The following is a 17,166-nucleotide window of genomic DNA, read 5'->3' as shown; positions in this document are numbered from 1 at the left end:
TTATGGTTATTCCCAAAATTCTATCACAAACAAAAACCATCTTTTTCCTTTTCACTGTGTGCAAGCTCAGCCCAAACCAGAGAGCTGCCATAGAGAGACTGTCTGAAGTACAGATAGCAAACACAGGGTTCACAACTCATTTTTGCACATAGTAATGTGTACTACACATTCCTACATCCTCAATGAAGCACAAAGGATTTATTACTTGGACAGGGAGAACTCCATGTAAAACAAGATAAAACAAATAAAAAAGAGCGTACTGTGCCCTCAGTCTGGTTTTTCTTTTGGTCTGGAGGTTGGAGGCCTGATTCAGGAATTGCTTCACATACAAAAAGTCTTGGTTCACTCTGGTCCCAGAAATGGCAAGCAGGGATGTGACTGTGCAACTCTGGAAACTCCACTACAAACCTAACAAGAGACAAGAAAAAACGTAGAAAGGGAGACAAAGTAATTCCAGCCCATTCAGTGCATGAGTGCAAATAAAGCTCTAGCCAAGGAATCATTCTCAGTTATTTATAATCTATATTAGAACATCACACAGATACATTTTCCTGACTCCTAACACTTTACACATAGCAACGACACTTCTAGTTTGGTCTGTTACACTGACAGTGGTGACAGGACATAAAGCATTTTGGTAGAAAAAACGTTAGCACTGCCTATAAAAATAGGTACTCAAAATCTGCCTCCCCTGAGATTGCAGGTCCTACAGAAACACTTGAATATCCTTCAAACTATTTATCTCAGTGCCTGCTGCTGTAACACAGGTGCTAAAGTCAGTTCTGTCTTCAAACCATGGAATCATTAAGATTGGAAGAGCCCTCTAAAATCAAGTCCAACCATGCACCCAGCACCACCCCCATGTTTTGCCACTAAATCATGTCCCAGAGTACACATCCACACATTTTTTGAATACTTCCAAGGATGGTGATTCCATCACTGCTGTGGTCAGCAGTGTTCCAATGCCTGACAATTCTACCTGAAGACATTTTCCCCAATATCTAATCTAAACCTTTACTGCCACAACTTGAGGCCATTTCCTCTCATCCTATTGATTGTTACCTGGGAGAAGTGACCAAACACCCCTTGGCTACTGTATGTCAAGAAAACTGAGGCACTGTGGAACAGCACACCAAGCACAAGGACTTCCCCTGCAGTCTTGGGAAAGTCAGTCTCTGTCGGTAGTTTAAATAACAATATCTTACTACCTCCTTTAGACATTTCAATACTACTTCAATGCCAGCCACGTCAAGACTTCAGACATACAGAATCACACTATTTTAGCAATGGTTTAGTATTCATTCTTCTGAAAAAGCATCAAATGATTTAAAAAAGAAACCAAAGACATCATTAAAATATTTTCTCACTTGCTGTCACCACTGAAGGGTGGAATTTGTGGGGAGGATTGAAGTAGGGTTAGAGGGCAAAATAAAAGAGACATTCAAAGAGGTGCAGAAACACCTTATGTCCTCTCCCTGCCATGGAATTCAAAATCAGTAAATTGCAAACTAAAAAACAGAATTTGTGTAAAAAACCTGGGAGTGTTTAGATTTTGCCTCAGGAGGAAGGAAAAAAGAAGCAGAAGAAATGTAAATTATTATCACTTTCTGCTGAGTTTACTCATTCTAATTTGAAGATCCTTTAACAGGAAGCACAGAAAAATGGATTATTCACACAGACACTATCTAACATTCAAACAGTGAAACAGCATTCCTGGCTTGGGTTGGCCTCTGTTGGGCTACACAAGATACTGCACTTGGAAACAACTTCCTTATTTACTCTTAACTACACTACTACATAACTAACCAGGACATAAGATCTCAGATTTTCACTGGGCTTAATTTTTTATAAGCTGGGTAGTTTCTTCTGGATTTCAGTGGTAAGGAGAGTAACTCCTTTTTTTCACTTGTAATACCCATAGCAGATAGTTGCTAAAAAAGCAATCCACTTGTTTCAATGTTGGTTTTTCTTAAGAAAGATACAGTTAGAAAAATTATTGTAAAATCAAATGAGAATTTGTACTCTGCTATTACAGTAATTTCACGACTATAATGCGCACCGGATTATAAGGCGCACCTCCAGGAGTAGACAAATTTTGCAACTTTGTACATCATATAAGGCGCACAGGACTATAAGGCACACTTCTTTTGCAGCGAAGATTCGTGCCACGTGCAACAAAGTAACAAATTAGTAATGGAATCCCACGATCGTGGAGTTTACTGGCAGGTGCTCAATTTGCAAACATTTTTCACAGATTGGTGTAACCTTTAAACACAGCCCCAGGTGCCCGTCCCGTGTGCGGGCCCCAGAACTCCCACCCGCCCCCATCACCAGCTGGCGCAGTTGGCAAGGTGCGGCTTGTGCTGCGGCTCAGGGCTGCCGTGGCACGGCTGTGGCCCGCGGTTCGCACTTCCAAGTTGGCTTGGGGTGGCCGCAGCACAGCCACAGCTCGTGTCTTGCACTTCCAGGTTGGCGCAGGGCTCCTGCAGGGCTGCTGTGGCATGGGGTTGCCGCGGTGCAGCCGCAGTTCATGGCTCACACTTCCAGGTTGGTCTGGGGTGGCCGCGGCTCGGGGCCCCCACGGTGCGGCCGTGGTTTACGGCTCGCACTTCCGGGTTGGCAAATTTCCCAACTTTGTCCATATATAAGGCACACTGGATTATAAGGCACACTTCTGGGTTTCCATCAAAATTTTAGTCAAAAGGGTGCGCCTTATAGTCATGAAATTACTGTACTTTCACAAGCATTCCTACTTCACTGCATTGTGCTGCTAGGATTTCTAATACATATTTCTAAAACAGCACAGTTTGCATGAACAGAAAGGCATTAGTTCTAAACAGACACCTCATGAGTATGCTTTAAAAATACTTTTTTTCCTACAAGAACCTTCAGAATGTTTTCTTCTCAGTTCCTATTATGTAAACTCTTCAAGGAAGGGTAGTTTTCCAAGATTTTTCTTTATTTGAAGATCTGGATCCCGACTCCAGTAATATAATACCTCTGCATAAAACCCCCTATACCGAATCACCCTCTCCTCAAGAGATCTCTTTAGCCAGATGTGGTTTCCAAAGTCACTCTCCCTGAATTTCTCTTCTATGAATTTATCCAATATCACCATGAGCCCTTCCTTCATCTTGTTAAGGAGTTTCTTGGCTCAGCTGCATGTTGGCTGAAGAACTACGTCTGACTTATTCTGAGCTTGCTTTCTGGATGTGTTGATTTGGCATAGCCTGGTGGGAGGATGGAGGGCCACAGGGGTAGCTTCTGTGAGAAGCTACTAGAAGCTTCCACCATGTCTGACAGAGCTGATCTCTGATGGCTGTAAAGAAGACATGCTGCTGGCCCAATTAGAAAGGCTGGTAACACCTCTGTGATAATATATTTAAGAATAAAATCAGAACAGAGCACATCAGTTTTCCCCTAGGGGTGGGGAGGCACCATGGCCACTGCCATGCCCCCACAGCCCATGGCGAGCCCTGCCTGCCAGGCCACCCCTGGTCAGCCGCACTGTAAAAGGGCGGGGGCAGCAGCGACTTCCCCTTCCTGGTGCCCCGCATGAAGAGAGGCGTACGACAGCGCCCATGCCCCTGCAATGGTAGCAGGGTTGCCTGGCCAGCAGTGAAAGCATTATGAATTATTCCCTGGTACGGATCAACTTCTCGGTGCTGTGAGATCCTGCAAGAACCTTTGAATTAGTGTAACTTGTTGACAATGGTTATCTACAAGCAGCAGTTTTTTTCTAGTCAGAGAAGAGGAAGAAGTGAGGACACACGAGGGAGAATAACATGGCAACACCAATGTCAGTGGAAAAGAAAGAGTGGGAGGAGGCACTTCAAGCATTGGAGCTGAGATTCTTCTGCAAGCCATGGCAAGGACCATGGTGAAATAAACGGTCCCCTTGTAATGCATGAAGTCCATGTGGGATGCAGAAATCCACTCGCAGCCCATGAGAAAAGTGCTCCTGCCAGAGTGGGTAGATGTCAGGGAAAGTTGTGGTCTAGCAGAAGACCTGAATAGAGAGAGGGAGCCCCTGCTTCCAAACTAGAGCAGCCTATTATCCTTCAAGGACTGCAACCCATGGACAAGTGACCCATGCCACAACAGTTTTGGGAAGACTGTTTGCCTGTGGGAGGGACCGCATGGTTAGCAGAGGAAAGACTCCTCTCCCTGGGCAAACAGAAGATGATCTTGAGTGACAAACTGACCAAAACTCCCACTCCTGTCTCCCTGCACTGTCAGTGGGAAGGAGGGAAGGGTCGGTGAGAAAAGAGGTGTTTTAAAGGCTTATTATACTTCTCATTATCCTCCTCTGACTGCGTTAATAATAAATATACTTTACACCTTTAAATTTAAACCCATTCTGCCCTTAAAGTATTTTTCTCCCAGTCCTTCTCTCAACTCATGAACCCTTTAATTCCCTTTTTTTTTTCTTCCCTCTACTCTGCCCAACTGTAAAGACAAGGGTAAGCGAATGACACTTGTGGGTGTCTAGTGTTTGGCCAATGTCCAACCACAACACTGGGACCTTCATTTCACACTTCCGAGCTGGCATTATCAGAACAGACAGGGATGCAGCTTGACGGACATATGATTCACCAGTGTTAATTAGATCTTCAGAAATAAATAAACTAATACAAGCTCCTTCCCAAGACAAAGGAATGTCAGAATCAAGATGTGCTTGTCTCCACAGAGTAGATGTTCATCTTAAATCCACCATTAATCCTTCTCGAAGTAAAAACTCTTACTTGCCAATGCCTTGTCCAGGAGAAAAGTTCTCTCTACCATCTCCCTGTTCAGCCTTGAAATCAAGGAGTGTAACTTGGTCCATTTCAACATCATAGAAACAGATCTTGGAATCAACGTTCCCATCTGCCTACAAGAAAGGAAAAGAAAGATTATTGGTCAAAGGTTACACTCAAAAAGAAGAATAGGTATGTTTATCCCATCTGCTTCATGTTCTCACCTTTCTTTGCTGGTAATCACATAAGGTCATTCTTACTAAGAAATACCAAAAAATTCCTGGCTGTTTTTCTATTCCAATAAGTCAGACTTGGATTTGTTTGAAATGCTATAAATTAGCTTCTGTAACTAAAATATTCTTTTTTTCTGGATTATTTCCAACACAGTATAAAGCCATAAGAGACCTTAATTAATGCTGGGACATGACACTTCATCACACGACTCAATACGCTGCCTGGACCAGGCAGATTTACTTCTGAGAAGTGATTCTTGCGTCCTCAGTAATCTTGACCCACACCAGTCTATGAACCAATGGACAAGTCCCTGATGGTGAGTGAAGAGCTGTGCCTCACCCTGCTTGAAAGGATGCTCACTTTGCTGCCATTAGCATTGCACTTCATAGACACAATGTCTCCCCGGCCAGGGAGCAGCTTGGATAAACTCTTGCTGTTGCAGTGTACTTTTGCCTCTCTGTGGGAAGGAATAAACTTCAATTATATGGTGGCAAGCAACTGGCAATATGCATCAACCAAAACATTTAGCAAATTATGAATAAGACTCTTAAAAGCAAACTGTTTTGACTGTATAGCCCCACTGCCCCAGACTCCTGCTTCTTCTCCAGAGTATTGCTGCCACTGCCTTTCTTTCAGAGATAAGTTAACAGGCACTCTCTCCTCAATGAATCAGCAAGAATAAAGGTCAGTGCTTCTACAGGATTCCCAAAACATGGCTGTACAGCAAGAACATCTGATCAGAATTCTGAATTCAGAGGCCTGCTTTTCCTACAGAAGTAAGTTGAACAGTACCATGAATATTGAATAGAGCCCATCACATAAAAGTTCTGTCTATGAAAATCACAATGTGGAGGAGGAATAAAGAAATGTCACTAGCGGGGCATATTTATGTATTTTATTATCTCAAAAGAATCTTATTGATGGTATAGATACAAACCCAGTAATCAGCTGGCAACAAAGAGGACAAATCTCATGAAACAAAAGAATGCAGCAAAATGAAGTGACAGTAATTTGAAGAGACAGCAATTTAGAGCTATAATACACACTCATGGGAAAAAAAAAATCTTTGATTCTATAAAAATAACATTTGTTCTAAGCCAACTCTGGTGCCTTGAAATTAAAGTGTCATAATTTGAGAAGGGGTATTTTCAGTACCAAAGACAAAAATTTATCACAGCATACACGAGTGAGGCTATTTTTCCTCACTATCAAACATCATAATACAGTATCTATGCTAGTTACAACTTGCCCAAATCTAATAACCTTCAAACTGTCCTAGGTGGAATGTGTCTGATCCCAACTCAAGTAGTTTCCGGAGGGCAGCTAATTAGACTTTAGCATTTCTCTGGTGACAGTATGCAAAGAAGAACAAAATCTGTTTCACTCTTCAGGGTTTTCAGCTTTTCAAAATAACATTTTTAAAATAACATTTGTAATCAGCAGCTAAATTTCCAAAATGAATGTCATGTCAGTATCTTTTTCATGTTTGTTAGTATGAGAATACAGCAACCTTTGAACAAAGTCAGGTGAACTTCTTAAGTGAAACAGGAAGAACAGAGTCTCCACAGTTCTAGGTTCACTCCATGGATTCATTAAAACAAGTTTGTTGATTCACGAAGACATAAAAGACCTGGTTTTATTTCAGCTCTTCTGAGATTCAACTCATCTTCAAGTTATCAAAAGAAACATGGGACACCCTTCGCTTCATTTTCTATAAATTCTCCTTTACACTTTTAAATGCATTCAGATATCCCTCACGGTACCCTCTTTTTAAAATCATAATCATCATCAATCTGTGACTTGCCTTATTATTCCATGGTTCCTCCCTTACTTTGGAAATATGCCATCAGTTCACACAGCTGCATGTATTGTCTCAAGATTCAAAGTGACTGCTGCTTTTCATCAAATCAAAAACAGCTAAAGATTCCCCATAAAATACATGTTTAACTATAAACAGATTATTTTAAAAGTCTTATTAATACCTGCGTGACAGATCAAAGATTTTCAAGTGAGCCAGATCAGTTCCCACAGCCAGGAAGTTCCCACAGACATCCAGGAGGCATGGATTCCCTTCTGCTTCGGAGAACACCAGCAGTTGTTTAACTGTGCCCTGGGAAGAAATGCAGAACACCAGGTTTGTGCAGCCACAACGTCACTTGAAGGGACTTATTTTGCCACCAAGTTGAGTCACAAATTGCTGAACTTCTGTGTTAGATGAACCACTTCAAGCAAATTTGAGAAACATACACACACAAACGCCATCTGGGTTTCAGGTATGTATAGAACCTCAAAAAAAGTCCAAATTTAAAGGTATCCTTCAGCAATAATTTCCTCCTTAGTAACACAATCTTTACCAAGTGAAAGACATATAGAAGTATCAAGTCCCTGAAGGTCCTTAAATATATAACTGTAAAAACAAATACAGTAATTTCACGACCATAAAGCGCACCGGACTATAAGGCGCACCCCCCGAGAGCCGGCACATTTCGCAACTTTGTAGATCAGATAAGGCGCACCGAACTATAAGGCGCACTTTTTTTTTTTTTGCAGCGAGGAGCCACGCGGCGCGCAACAAAGTAACGAATTGCTGGCAGGTGCTCAATTTGTAAACATTTTCCAAAGATCGGTGTAGCCTTTAAATGCAGCCCCAGGCGCTCTCCCCATGCAGCGTGCCCCGGCACTCTCGCTCGCCCCTGGCGCCGGCTGGCACGGTTCACAGCACCCGGCTCCCACCGCGCGGCCGCGCTGCGTCCCGGCTTCCCTGCGGCCGGCGGCGGTTCTCGTTGCTTCCCCATGGTCGGTGGCTACGCTGCTTCTCTCCGCTTCCCCACGGTTGCGCCACTTGTCGCTGTTTTTTGGCGGCCACAGGGGCTCCGCCGGCGCCGCGATTCGGTGGCTGCAGGGGCTCCGCCGGAGCTGCAATTCAGCGGTCGCAAAGGGTTCGGCTGGTGCTGCGATTCGGTGGCCGCAGGGGTTCGGCCGGGCCGCGATTTGGCGGTCGCAAGGGGTTTCCCTGCTGCCGCGATTTGGCGGCCACGGGGGTTCCACCGGCACCGTGACTCGGCGGCCGTGGGGGTTCCGCTGGTGCCGCTTTTTGGCGGCCGCGGGGGCTCCGCTAGTGCCGTGATTTGGCGGCTGCGGGGGCTCCGCCGGCGCCGCGGTTTGGTGGCCATAAGGGGCTTCCCCGCTGCCGCTTTTTGGCGGCCGCAGGGGCTCGGCCACCGCCACGTTTCGGCGGTCGAAGGGGCTCGGCCAGCGCCACGATGTGGCGGCCACGGGGGCTTCCCCGCCACCACAACTTGGCAGCCGCAAGGGTTTTCCCGCCGCCACTTCACCGCCACCGCTTTTTGGCGGCCGCAGGGGCTTTGCCACTGTTGCTTTGATGCCGCCGCCAGGCGGGCTCTGCTCGGGCCTGTTGCGGCCTCGCACTTCTCATTCCCTCCGCGCCTGGGCCAGGACCGCCTGGGTTCTCGTTTCCCCCTCGCCCGGGCCGGGGTCGGCACCACCCGGTTTCTCGTTCCCCCCGCCCCCACGGTGTCGCCACCCGGCTTCTTGTTCCGCCTGGGCCAGGGCTGGCACTGGCTCCCTCCCTCCCCTCGTGGCTCCTGCCGGTTGTGGCCGCCCGCTCCCGCCTCCCCCTCGCAACTCGGCGCTCCCACGGCACCGCCCCCCCATTGCAGCTCGCACTTCCGGTTTGGCAAATTTCGCACTTTGTCCATCAGACAAGGTGCACCGGACTATAAGGCACACTTCCGGTTTCGGGGAAAAAATTTAGTCAAAAGGGTGCGCCTCATAGTTGTGAAATTGCTGTACATTATATTCAGGTGATGAAGCACATGCATTCTAAAATATAATATTTACTTCCTAAATAAAATGATGTATCATAGAACTCTGATAATTAGGTTTCTCTTTTTGGTTCTCACAGACTAGCAGAAGCTGCAAAGGTTCACACAAAATGTGTAAGTGGTATTTTTCTTTAAGAATATTCAGTATGACAGTTTTCCTGAAAGTAGTATATGTATTTCAACCTACATGCAATTTAGATAATCTTAAAGTCTGTAAATACTTACTAGTTACACTGCAGTAGTGTTCAGAGTGGCAGACTTTTTAAAGAACATAAAATGTCAGAGATCTTACTGCTGAAATACTCAAAATATTTTTGAGTATTGTATTACAACAAGGTAGAGGTAATAGATGTAGAAAGATCATACACTTCACTTTTAAGCTCTAACACTAATCTTTGGAGATAACAAGGTCTATTTGTCCCTTCATGCTTTTCCTGGTCCTCACCTGCCAGGTACGGACCTGGATCCGATATGGCTCCACTGTGTACAGATTTTCTCCATGAACAGACAAAACTGGAGAGTCACAAAGGAAAGAGCCTGGAACAATTACAACAAAGCAATCATTACAACAAATATATTCTGTAAAAAGAAAAAGAAGTAACTTATAGCACACAATTTTCACTATTTTGCACCAAATCCCTTTTTCAATCTGTCAGCCACTATTGAATCCCAACTCCTTGGTGTTATAGCCTTCTTCCACACTTGTCACTTCTTGTCACTACTTTTAAAATCTCGCATTATAAACAGGTGTTAGTACACTCTGTCCATGAAAACAAGAGGAAAGGCAAAGAGTTGTATGGAGAGTGAAAGAAAGAAAAAAAAAAAAGAGCAGTGTGAGGTTCTGCTAAAAGAACTCACTTTTCCCTTCAGTGAACTACTACTGAAGAGGGATAAGAGAATCTTTGTCAGAACTATGCTCTGCAATAACTTTAGCAGTAGTGCTGATTGTTAGGACCTTGATGGTAATAAAGCAATGATTCAGCACGGAAAACTTATAAAATGTGTCAGTAAATATAAATAAGTAGAAAACACTTAGCAATTCTTAAAAGACAAATCCCCAAGATTTAGGATGGAACTGATGGAATTCTACATCACTTATTTCTCAAGGCAGAAATATTTAGGGAGAGTTACAGTAATTTCATGACTATAAGGTGCACCTTAAAGCCTAAAATTTTGATCGAAACCCAGAAGTGCGATTTATAATCTGGCGCGCCTCATACACGGACAAAGTTCAGGGATTTGCCAGCCTGGAAGCGCAAGTTGCAAGAGCCAAGCTACGCGCCGAGCTGTGCCAGCCGCCCGAGCTGCGAGCCATGCCAGCCGCACCAGCTGCGAGAGCCACCCAGCCTGCACCAGCCGTGAGAGCCGCGTGCCGCGAGAGCCACGCCAGCTGTGAGAGACGCACAAGCCGCCTGAGCCGCACACAGCGAGAGCCGCGCCAGTCAGTGCCAGAGGCGGCTGGGAGTGCCAGGGCCCGCGGCACGTGGAGAGTGCCTGGGGCTGCGTTTAAAGGCTACGCCGATCCGTGAAAAATGTTTGCAAATTGAGCACCTGCCAGTAAACCCCGCAATCGCGCGATTCCGTTACTAATTCGTTACTTTGTTGTGTGCGGATCCTCACTGCAAAAATAAAGTGTGTCTTATAGTCCAGTGCGCCTTATATAATGACACAGTTCGGAAAATTACTGACTCCCGGAAGCGTGCCTTATAATCCGGTGCGCCTTATAGTCGTGAAATTACTGAAGTAATTAAAACAGCTAATTTACTCTACTTGGCAGTATATACAGCAGTTTATGGGACAACTTCTTCTGAGAGCTGGGACAAAAATCCTCCTTCCCAGTTCCTATTTGAGTGCTATGTAACCTTGATTACACTTTCTCTCAAGCAAAGTGGAAAAGTGTCCAATAGCCATTGCCATGTCTTGTCTGTAAAGGCAACGGGTGCCACAGCTACAAAAGCAGGAAAAAAATTGGTCTTCTTGATTAACATCAAGAAGACTTTAAAAAAATATATAAAAATAAGTAGCTCTAGCCTCACATGATGTTTTGTGCAAAGCCCTATTTAATGTAACTTACCTGCATCAGATAAAAGCTTTCTCAAGCCTTGAGGGTTCTTTCCAGTCTAGAAGAAGGTGTCCCTGCCCATGGCAGGGGGCTTGGAATGAGATGCGCTTTAAAGTCCCTTCCAACAAACTGTTCTGTGATTCTATGATTACAGTGCATCAGCTACCATGAATGAACATAGAACCTTAGAAAAAAAGAAGCATTCCAACTCTGACCAACATTTAAAGTCCTACCTGCACTTCTGAAGGTATCTCCTGAGCACTCAAAGACAACCACTTGCTTCCCATTCCAGAATACTACAGCATCCTAAAACAAACAAAACACCAAATAAATATACACATTTAGTTCCGTTTGGAAACACGCAGGAATTAACGCAATAACACAGCAAGAACTCCCCTACAACAGTCACCAATACTAGTTCCTCTAGGCATTGGGTTTGAAAGCTTTTAGAAGCCCAGAGATTCTCCAGGTTCTGATGAGCACCCTAGAGAGTTCCTGAGTCCCTGGTCTATCTTTATAAAAAACCAAAACAGGTCCACTGCAGCACCATCGCTACTGTCACAACAATACCTTAATACACACTAAGTTGAATATATTAAAAAAGGGTTATCTTAAAGACTTAGGAAGTTTGTTCTCTATAAGCCTAACCAGGCAACTGATTAGGCAAATAAACAAAAAATAAAACACAAACCAATTAACCTTAGTAGCAAAGACTCCATTAGCATTCATATCAATACGAAGGCTGTGAGTGGTTCCCGTGCTTAAGATCGTCACATTGAAGAGGTTGGGAGACACCTGTACCACGGCCACCTGCTGATGAAAGTGTGCCAACATGGCCTGCTCACTGAGGATCACCACAGAGCTGATGTTGTTCACTGCCAGCAGGTTTTTTCGGGACCCCCACTGTACACAATACGAAAAGAAAAAAATCACACAATTTCATCTCTGGTTTTGAACTGTCACAGCAATGTCCCTGCAATAACATGGGAAAAGACAGAATATTTTTATGCATACACAAAGTCCTACTATCTAAATACAAATCATAGGAAAGGACAGGGAAATATGACAGATTCAAACTACTATGCTTGTTACCCAGTGTCTGGCTTAAAAGATGTGTCTGCCAAGGAAGGCAGGAATCTTCCTTCCTGAAACGGAAAGATGGCCCCCTCCCCCCAAATTACTGTAACTTCAAAAATACAGGATCTCCAGGAAAAAAATATGGGAAAAGGTATAAAAGTTCTTTATTAGAAAATATATCTATATAAAAGAGAACAAATAAAAAACAACAATAAGGAAAAAAACCTAAGTTTTCCCAGTCATCAAGCAATTTCCCCTTTGGTGTGGTTACAGCCACAACCACTGGGTGGCGCCATGTGGCGAGCAGAGGGGCTGCAGTGGCTCCATGGGATGCTCCCATGTGAGCCACCCTGAGCCTCCCCCAGGGGTTAATGGTGGCTTCAGGAAGACAACAAATGGGAAGTGATTCCTTTGAGAAAACCTAACCCCAAACATTATCCACCTCAAATTTTTTTTTCCACATCAACATGTTACATTGAACTTGCACTTTTTAACTATAGATACACATGCATTATCCTAATTATTATTATATATTCACATGCAGACATGGATACAGGACAAGTCATCCCAAAATAAGGTCCCATTGAGGTATACATTATGTTTCTCCATCTTTCTGCATCACCTACCAAGTATAACCATGTTCCTGAGCAAAGACAACCCAACAAATGGCTTTGTCTTTGCTCAAGGCAGAATTAATCCAAATAGTCTTCCCTAACATATATCTCATATGCACCACTGGAATCTTATCTCCATCTATTGGTACACATGGGTTCAGATTGGGCAGGGCCAGCTCACTTCATGGAAGCTGTGTCAGCTAACTCTCTAGCCTTTGCTACATGTAGATCCCACTGCTTGAAGGTCCTGCCTCCCATTACCTTCAGTGTTTTTAATAGTCCGTTGCACTGCTCAACTTCCCCAGTAGCCGGTGCATGGTAGGGAATGTACTATGCCCACTAAATACCATGTTCTCTAGCCCAGGCGTTTATAAGGTTGTTCTTGAAATGCATCCTGTTGTTGGACTCAATTCTCTCAGGGGTATCCTTCCACCAGGCCCAAGACAGTGTTCTGAGCAGTGGTGCAAGGCACAGGGGAGATCTCAAACCATGCAGTGGTGGTTTCCACCATTGTGAGCATGTAGTGTTTACCTTGGTGGGTTTGAGGCAGCGTGATATAGTCAATCTGCCAGGCCTCCCCGTACTTATATATGGACCACAGCACTCCATACCAGAGGGGCTTCACCCGTTTGGCTTGCTTGATGGCAGCATACATTTTACAGTCATGGATAACCTGCAAAATCCTATCCATGGTTAGATGACCCTTTGGTCTCGTGCCCACTTATAGGCGGCATCTCTCCCCTGATGGTCTGAGGCATCATGGGCACATCGAGCTAGAAACAACTCTCCCTTGTGTTGCAAGTCCAAATCTATCTGTGACATCTTGATTTTTGAAGCCTGATCTACCTGGTCATTTTTGGTGCTCCTCATCAGCTCAACTCTTGGGGACATGGGCATCCACATGCCAGACTTTCACAGGGAGCTTCTCTACCTAAGTGGCAATGTCTTGCCATTCTTCAGAAGTCCAAACTGGTTTTCCTCTACACTGCCAACTGGCCTTTTTCCACCTGTCCAGCCACCCCCATGGAGCATTTGCCACCACCCAAGAGTCAATACAGAAGTAAATCTTTGGCCACTTCTCTTATTCAGCAATGTCCAGGGCCAACTGGACAACTTTGAGTTGCGCAAACTGGCTTGACCTACTTTCTCCTTTGGTAGCTTCTCTAACTTGTTACATGGGGCTCCATTTGGGTGCTTTCCATTTTCAGTTTGTTCCCACAATGTGACAGGAGTCATTAGTGAAAAAAGCGTTGCATGTTTCTTAGTTAGCAGTTGATTGTATAGTGGAGTTTCCTCAGCTCACCTCACCTGCTCCTGTACTTCATCTGTCAAAAGAAAGTCCTCACCTTCCGACCAATTCATAATTATTTCCAAGATCCCACATGATTTAGGTTTTCAATTCAGGTGTGCTGAGCAATCACGGCAATCAACTTACTCCATGTGGCATCAATGGTGTGATGGGTAGAGGGAACCTTTCCTTTAAACAATCACCTCAGCAGTCAGGTTGCCAGGAGTTGTATCTCTGTGTCAATCACCTCTGAGGCAGTCTGAACTCCTTTATAGGCTGCCAGGATCTCCTCTCTTGGGGTGTAGCTGGTTTTAGACTCCCCATAACTTCAGCTCCAGAATCTCAGTGGCTGGCTGAGCCTCCCCAGACACCTTCTGCCAGACGTTCCAGAAAAGACCCTTGTTCCCAGCTGCAGAGTAGAGCACGTTCTTCACCTTTGGTCCTGTTCTGACTGAGACAAGGGCTACCACATCACCAGTACCCTGCTTGATCTGGGCAAAGGCTTGCTGCTGTTCAGAGCCTCAGTGAAAATTGTTCTTCCTGTAGGTTACCAGGTAAAGAGGGTTCACAAACTGACTGGACACTGGAATGTGAATTCTGCAGAAACCTACAGCACCTAGGAAAGCTTGTGTTTCCTTCTTACTAGTCTGTGGAGATATCATTGTGATCTTGTTGATGAGTTCGGTGGCTATCTGGCACCATCTGTCTTGCCACTTCACTCCCAGGAATTGGATCTCTCAGGCAGGTCTCTTGATCTTAGTCTTTTGGATGACAAAATGAGCTTTCAGGAGAACCTGGATGATCTTTTCCCCTTTCTCAAAGACTTGTGATGCCTTGTTTCCCCACACAATGATGTCATCAATGTATTGCAGATGTTCAGGAGTCTCATCCTGCTCTAATGCAGTCTGGATCAGTCCATGGCAGATGGTGGGACTGTGTTTCCACCCCAGGGGCAGTCGGTTCCAGGTGTACTGTACGCCCTTCCAGGTGCAAGCAAACTGAGGTCTGCACTCTGTTGCCAGAGGAATGAAGAGAAATGCATTGGCAATGCCAATGGTGGCATAACACTTCACTGCCTTGGACTCCAGCTCATACTGGAGTTCCAGCATGACCAGTACAGCAGTGCTCAGCTGTGGTGTAACTCCATTCAAGCCACAATAGTCCAGTGTCAATCTCCATTCCCTATCAGACTTACACACAGGCCAAATGGGGCCAAAGGGCAAGTGGGCTTTGCTGAACACTCCTTGGCTCTCCAGTTCATGGATCATCTTGATTTGTTTGGTATTGCTGGTGATGTACTGTTGAGGTGGCAACTGGTACTTGCTGTTCTTCTACCTTCAAAAGTCCTAAATGTGGAAGGATTTTCTGAGAGTCCAGGCAAGGTGTTTAGCTGCTTAATTCTTTCTGGGTCCACAGCAGCAATTCCAAAAGCCCATCAATGTCCTCTGGAGTCTTTGAAGTATCCATTCGTAATCAATGCCCAAGATACACAGGGCATCTGGGTCAGTTACAATGGGGTGCTTCTGCCAGTCCTTCCTAGTCAAGCTCACTTTAGCTTCCAACACCCTCAGCTCTTGAGAATCCCATCACTCAAGAAATAGAGACTAGAGACTGTTTCTGATCCCAGACGTCCTGGTGGCGTCGAGTACCAGTGTCAACCAAAGCCTTGTATTCTTGTCGTTTGACATGCCAGGTCATTGGATCCACATGGTTCCAGTAGACATGGTTGCCCCCCGGTGCCCCTACCTGGCTAGAGGCCAGACCCCTCTAATATTGGTTCTTGTGAATACATATGGGAGGTACCTTCCAGTGGGTCTGATCCTTGCCCATCGGAAATTAGCACTGCACTCACTCTCACTGACTTCGCTTTTCCTTTCTTCCTTTAGTTCTTGTGGTCAGGCTTCGAGGACACATGTCAGTTTCCTGTCCTACCATCTCATGTCTTCCCCATGGTTGAGTAGGAAATCTCAAGACAGTTTGTGGGGCATACCTGCTCCCTCTGTCTGCAGCGCATCTGGCTCTGACTTCAAAGGCTCTGGTTTGCACTTGCGCAGAGGTAAACATCACTCCCTGAGTTTTTTACTATCATCCTTGAGATTCTCAACCAATGTCTCTACAGCAGAGATGTGGGTCTGCATTAGGCCTTGGACCCCACTCTCATAAATCCTAAGTTTGCTTGCTGCAGAGCCCATTGTCTCTTAGTTGCCCCTGAGATGCATGTCTGCCATGAAACTGGAGTATTCAGATGGCCCCTGATGTGCAAGACTCCACCTCATTTGCACTGTGCACATGACCTTGTTAGGGTTGTTATCATGTTGTCCATTCCTACCAAAAGTACTGTTCTTACCAAAAGTACCTCCAACACTGCCATTTCTCTTAGGCATTGGATCCTGCCTCCATGATCTTCCAAGGCTTTTTATGATAGTGCTCCTGCAGTCCATCTCTATAAAAAAACCTCTCTTACACTTGCTAGAAGCTGCTCCTGGAAAAAAAGGGTCCTGGTTCCCTCACAAAGCCTGCTGAATGGCCACAGCCTGGGCCAAGGATCTCAAAGGCTTTGCTTTGGTACCATCAAGTTACATGCCTGTACCCATAAGGTCCCAAACTTGAATCAACCAAGCCAAAAAAGCCTCATCCCCCATCATATAATGTCTTTTCGCAAACTACGGAGACTGTCAAATTATAAGGACTCAGTGATGATCTCAGGCTCCGGCTCCTCCGCTGGTTGTGAGGGCCCTGGTTCCCCATCATCATTAGTTGGGCATACAGAATTGGTTTTAGCCTGCCTCTTTTGCAAAGGGGCAACTGCTGCTGCTGGTTGTGGCTGCCCTTGTGGTTTAGCTGGAATCTGTTTGTACCATTTGTTTGTTCCACCACTGTGCTATCCACCTTTCCCTCTGACTGCAGGTGGTTCTGCTTGGACAGTGCCCCTGACCTCTGTGGCAAGTTTCAGGGGAGCTACACTAGGTAACCTCACCCTGTCTCTGAATGGTGAATGGATCTCACTGAATAAAAACATCAAAAAGTATATCATATCTTTCATTTCTGGGGGAAATTTTAACTCTTCATAAGCTGTTGTTGTAGGCTCTAAGAAGGGGGTGAAGGGCTGGGAGAAAACTACCCTGTGTTGCTTCCTCACAATAGGTAGCATTATTTAGGAAACCCCAAAGATACAAATTTCATGTGTGATAATTATACAGCCTTGTGCCCACATTCCAGAAGAAGTTTACAAGCATTGAATTCCCCACCTTATTGACCCATTCTACATATTGGGTAACAGCCACAATGGTCTTATAGGACCCACGTT

The 17,166-nt window shown here is 45.1% G+C and overlaps 1 protein-coding gene across 4 annotated transcripts in view; it reads right to left on the bottom strand.

The window, feature by feature from the left end:
• Positions 1–17,166, bottom strand: part of IFT140 (intraflagellar transport 140) — a 97,397-nt gene that overhangs the window by 53,155 nt on the left and 27,076 nt on the right. For 2 of the 4 annotated variants that reach the window (XM_033074074.2, XM_033074075.2), the window contains exons 10-16: positions 11,580–11,783; positions 11,114–11,186; positions 9,264–9,355; positions 6,956–7,083; positions 5,313–5,430; positions 4,746–4,873; positions 261–408 (exon numbers count right to left, since the gene is read on the bottom strand). In XM_033074074.2, coding sequence (XP_032929965.1) covers positions 261–408; positions 4,746–4,873; positions 5,313–5,430; positions 6,956–7,083; positions 9,264–9,355; positions 11,114–11,186; positions 11,580–11,783 — 891 coding nt within the window. The remainder of the gene's footprint in view (positions 1–260; positions 409–4,745; positions 4,874–5,312; positions 5,431–6,955; positions 7,084–9,263; positions 9,356–11,113; positions 11,187–11,579; positions 11,784–17,166) is intronic. The other 2 variants (XM_033074073.2, XM_033074072.2) reach the window with 2 other exon arrangements.

This window comes from Catharus ustulatus, chromosome 16 (assembly GCF_009819885.2).
Source record: "Catharus ustulatus isolate bCatUst1 chromosome 16, bCatUst1.pri.v2, whole genome shotgun sequence".
Lineage (NCBI taxonomy): Eukaryota > Metazoa > Chordata > Aves > Passeriformes > Turdidae > Catharus > Catharus ustulatus.
Note: the sequence above shows the minus strand (reverse complement) of the source record. Positions and strands in the feature narration are given on the sequence as shown.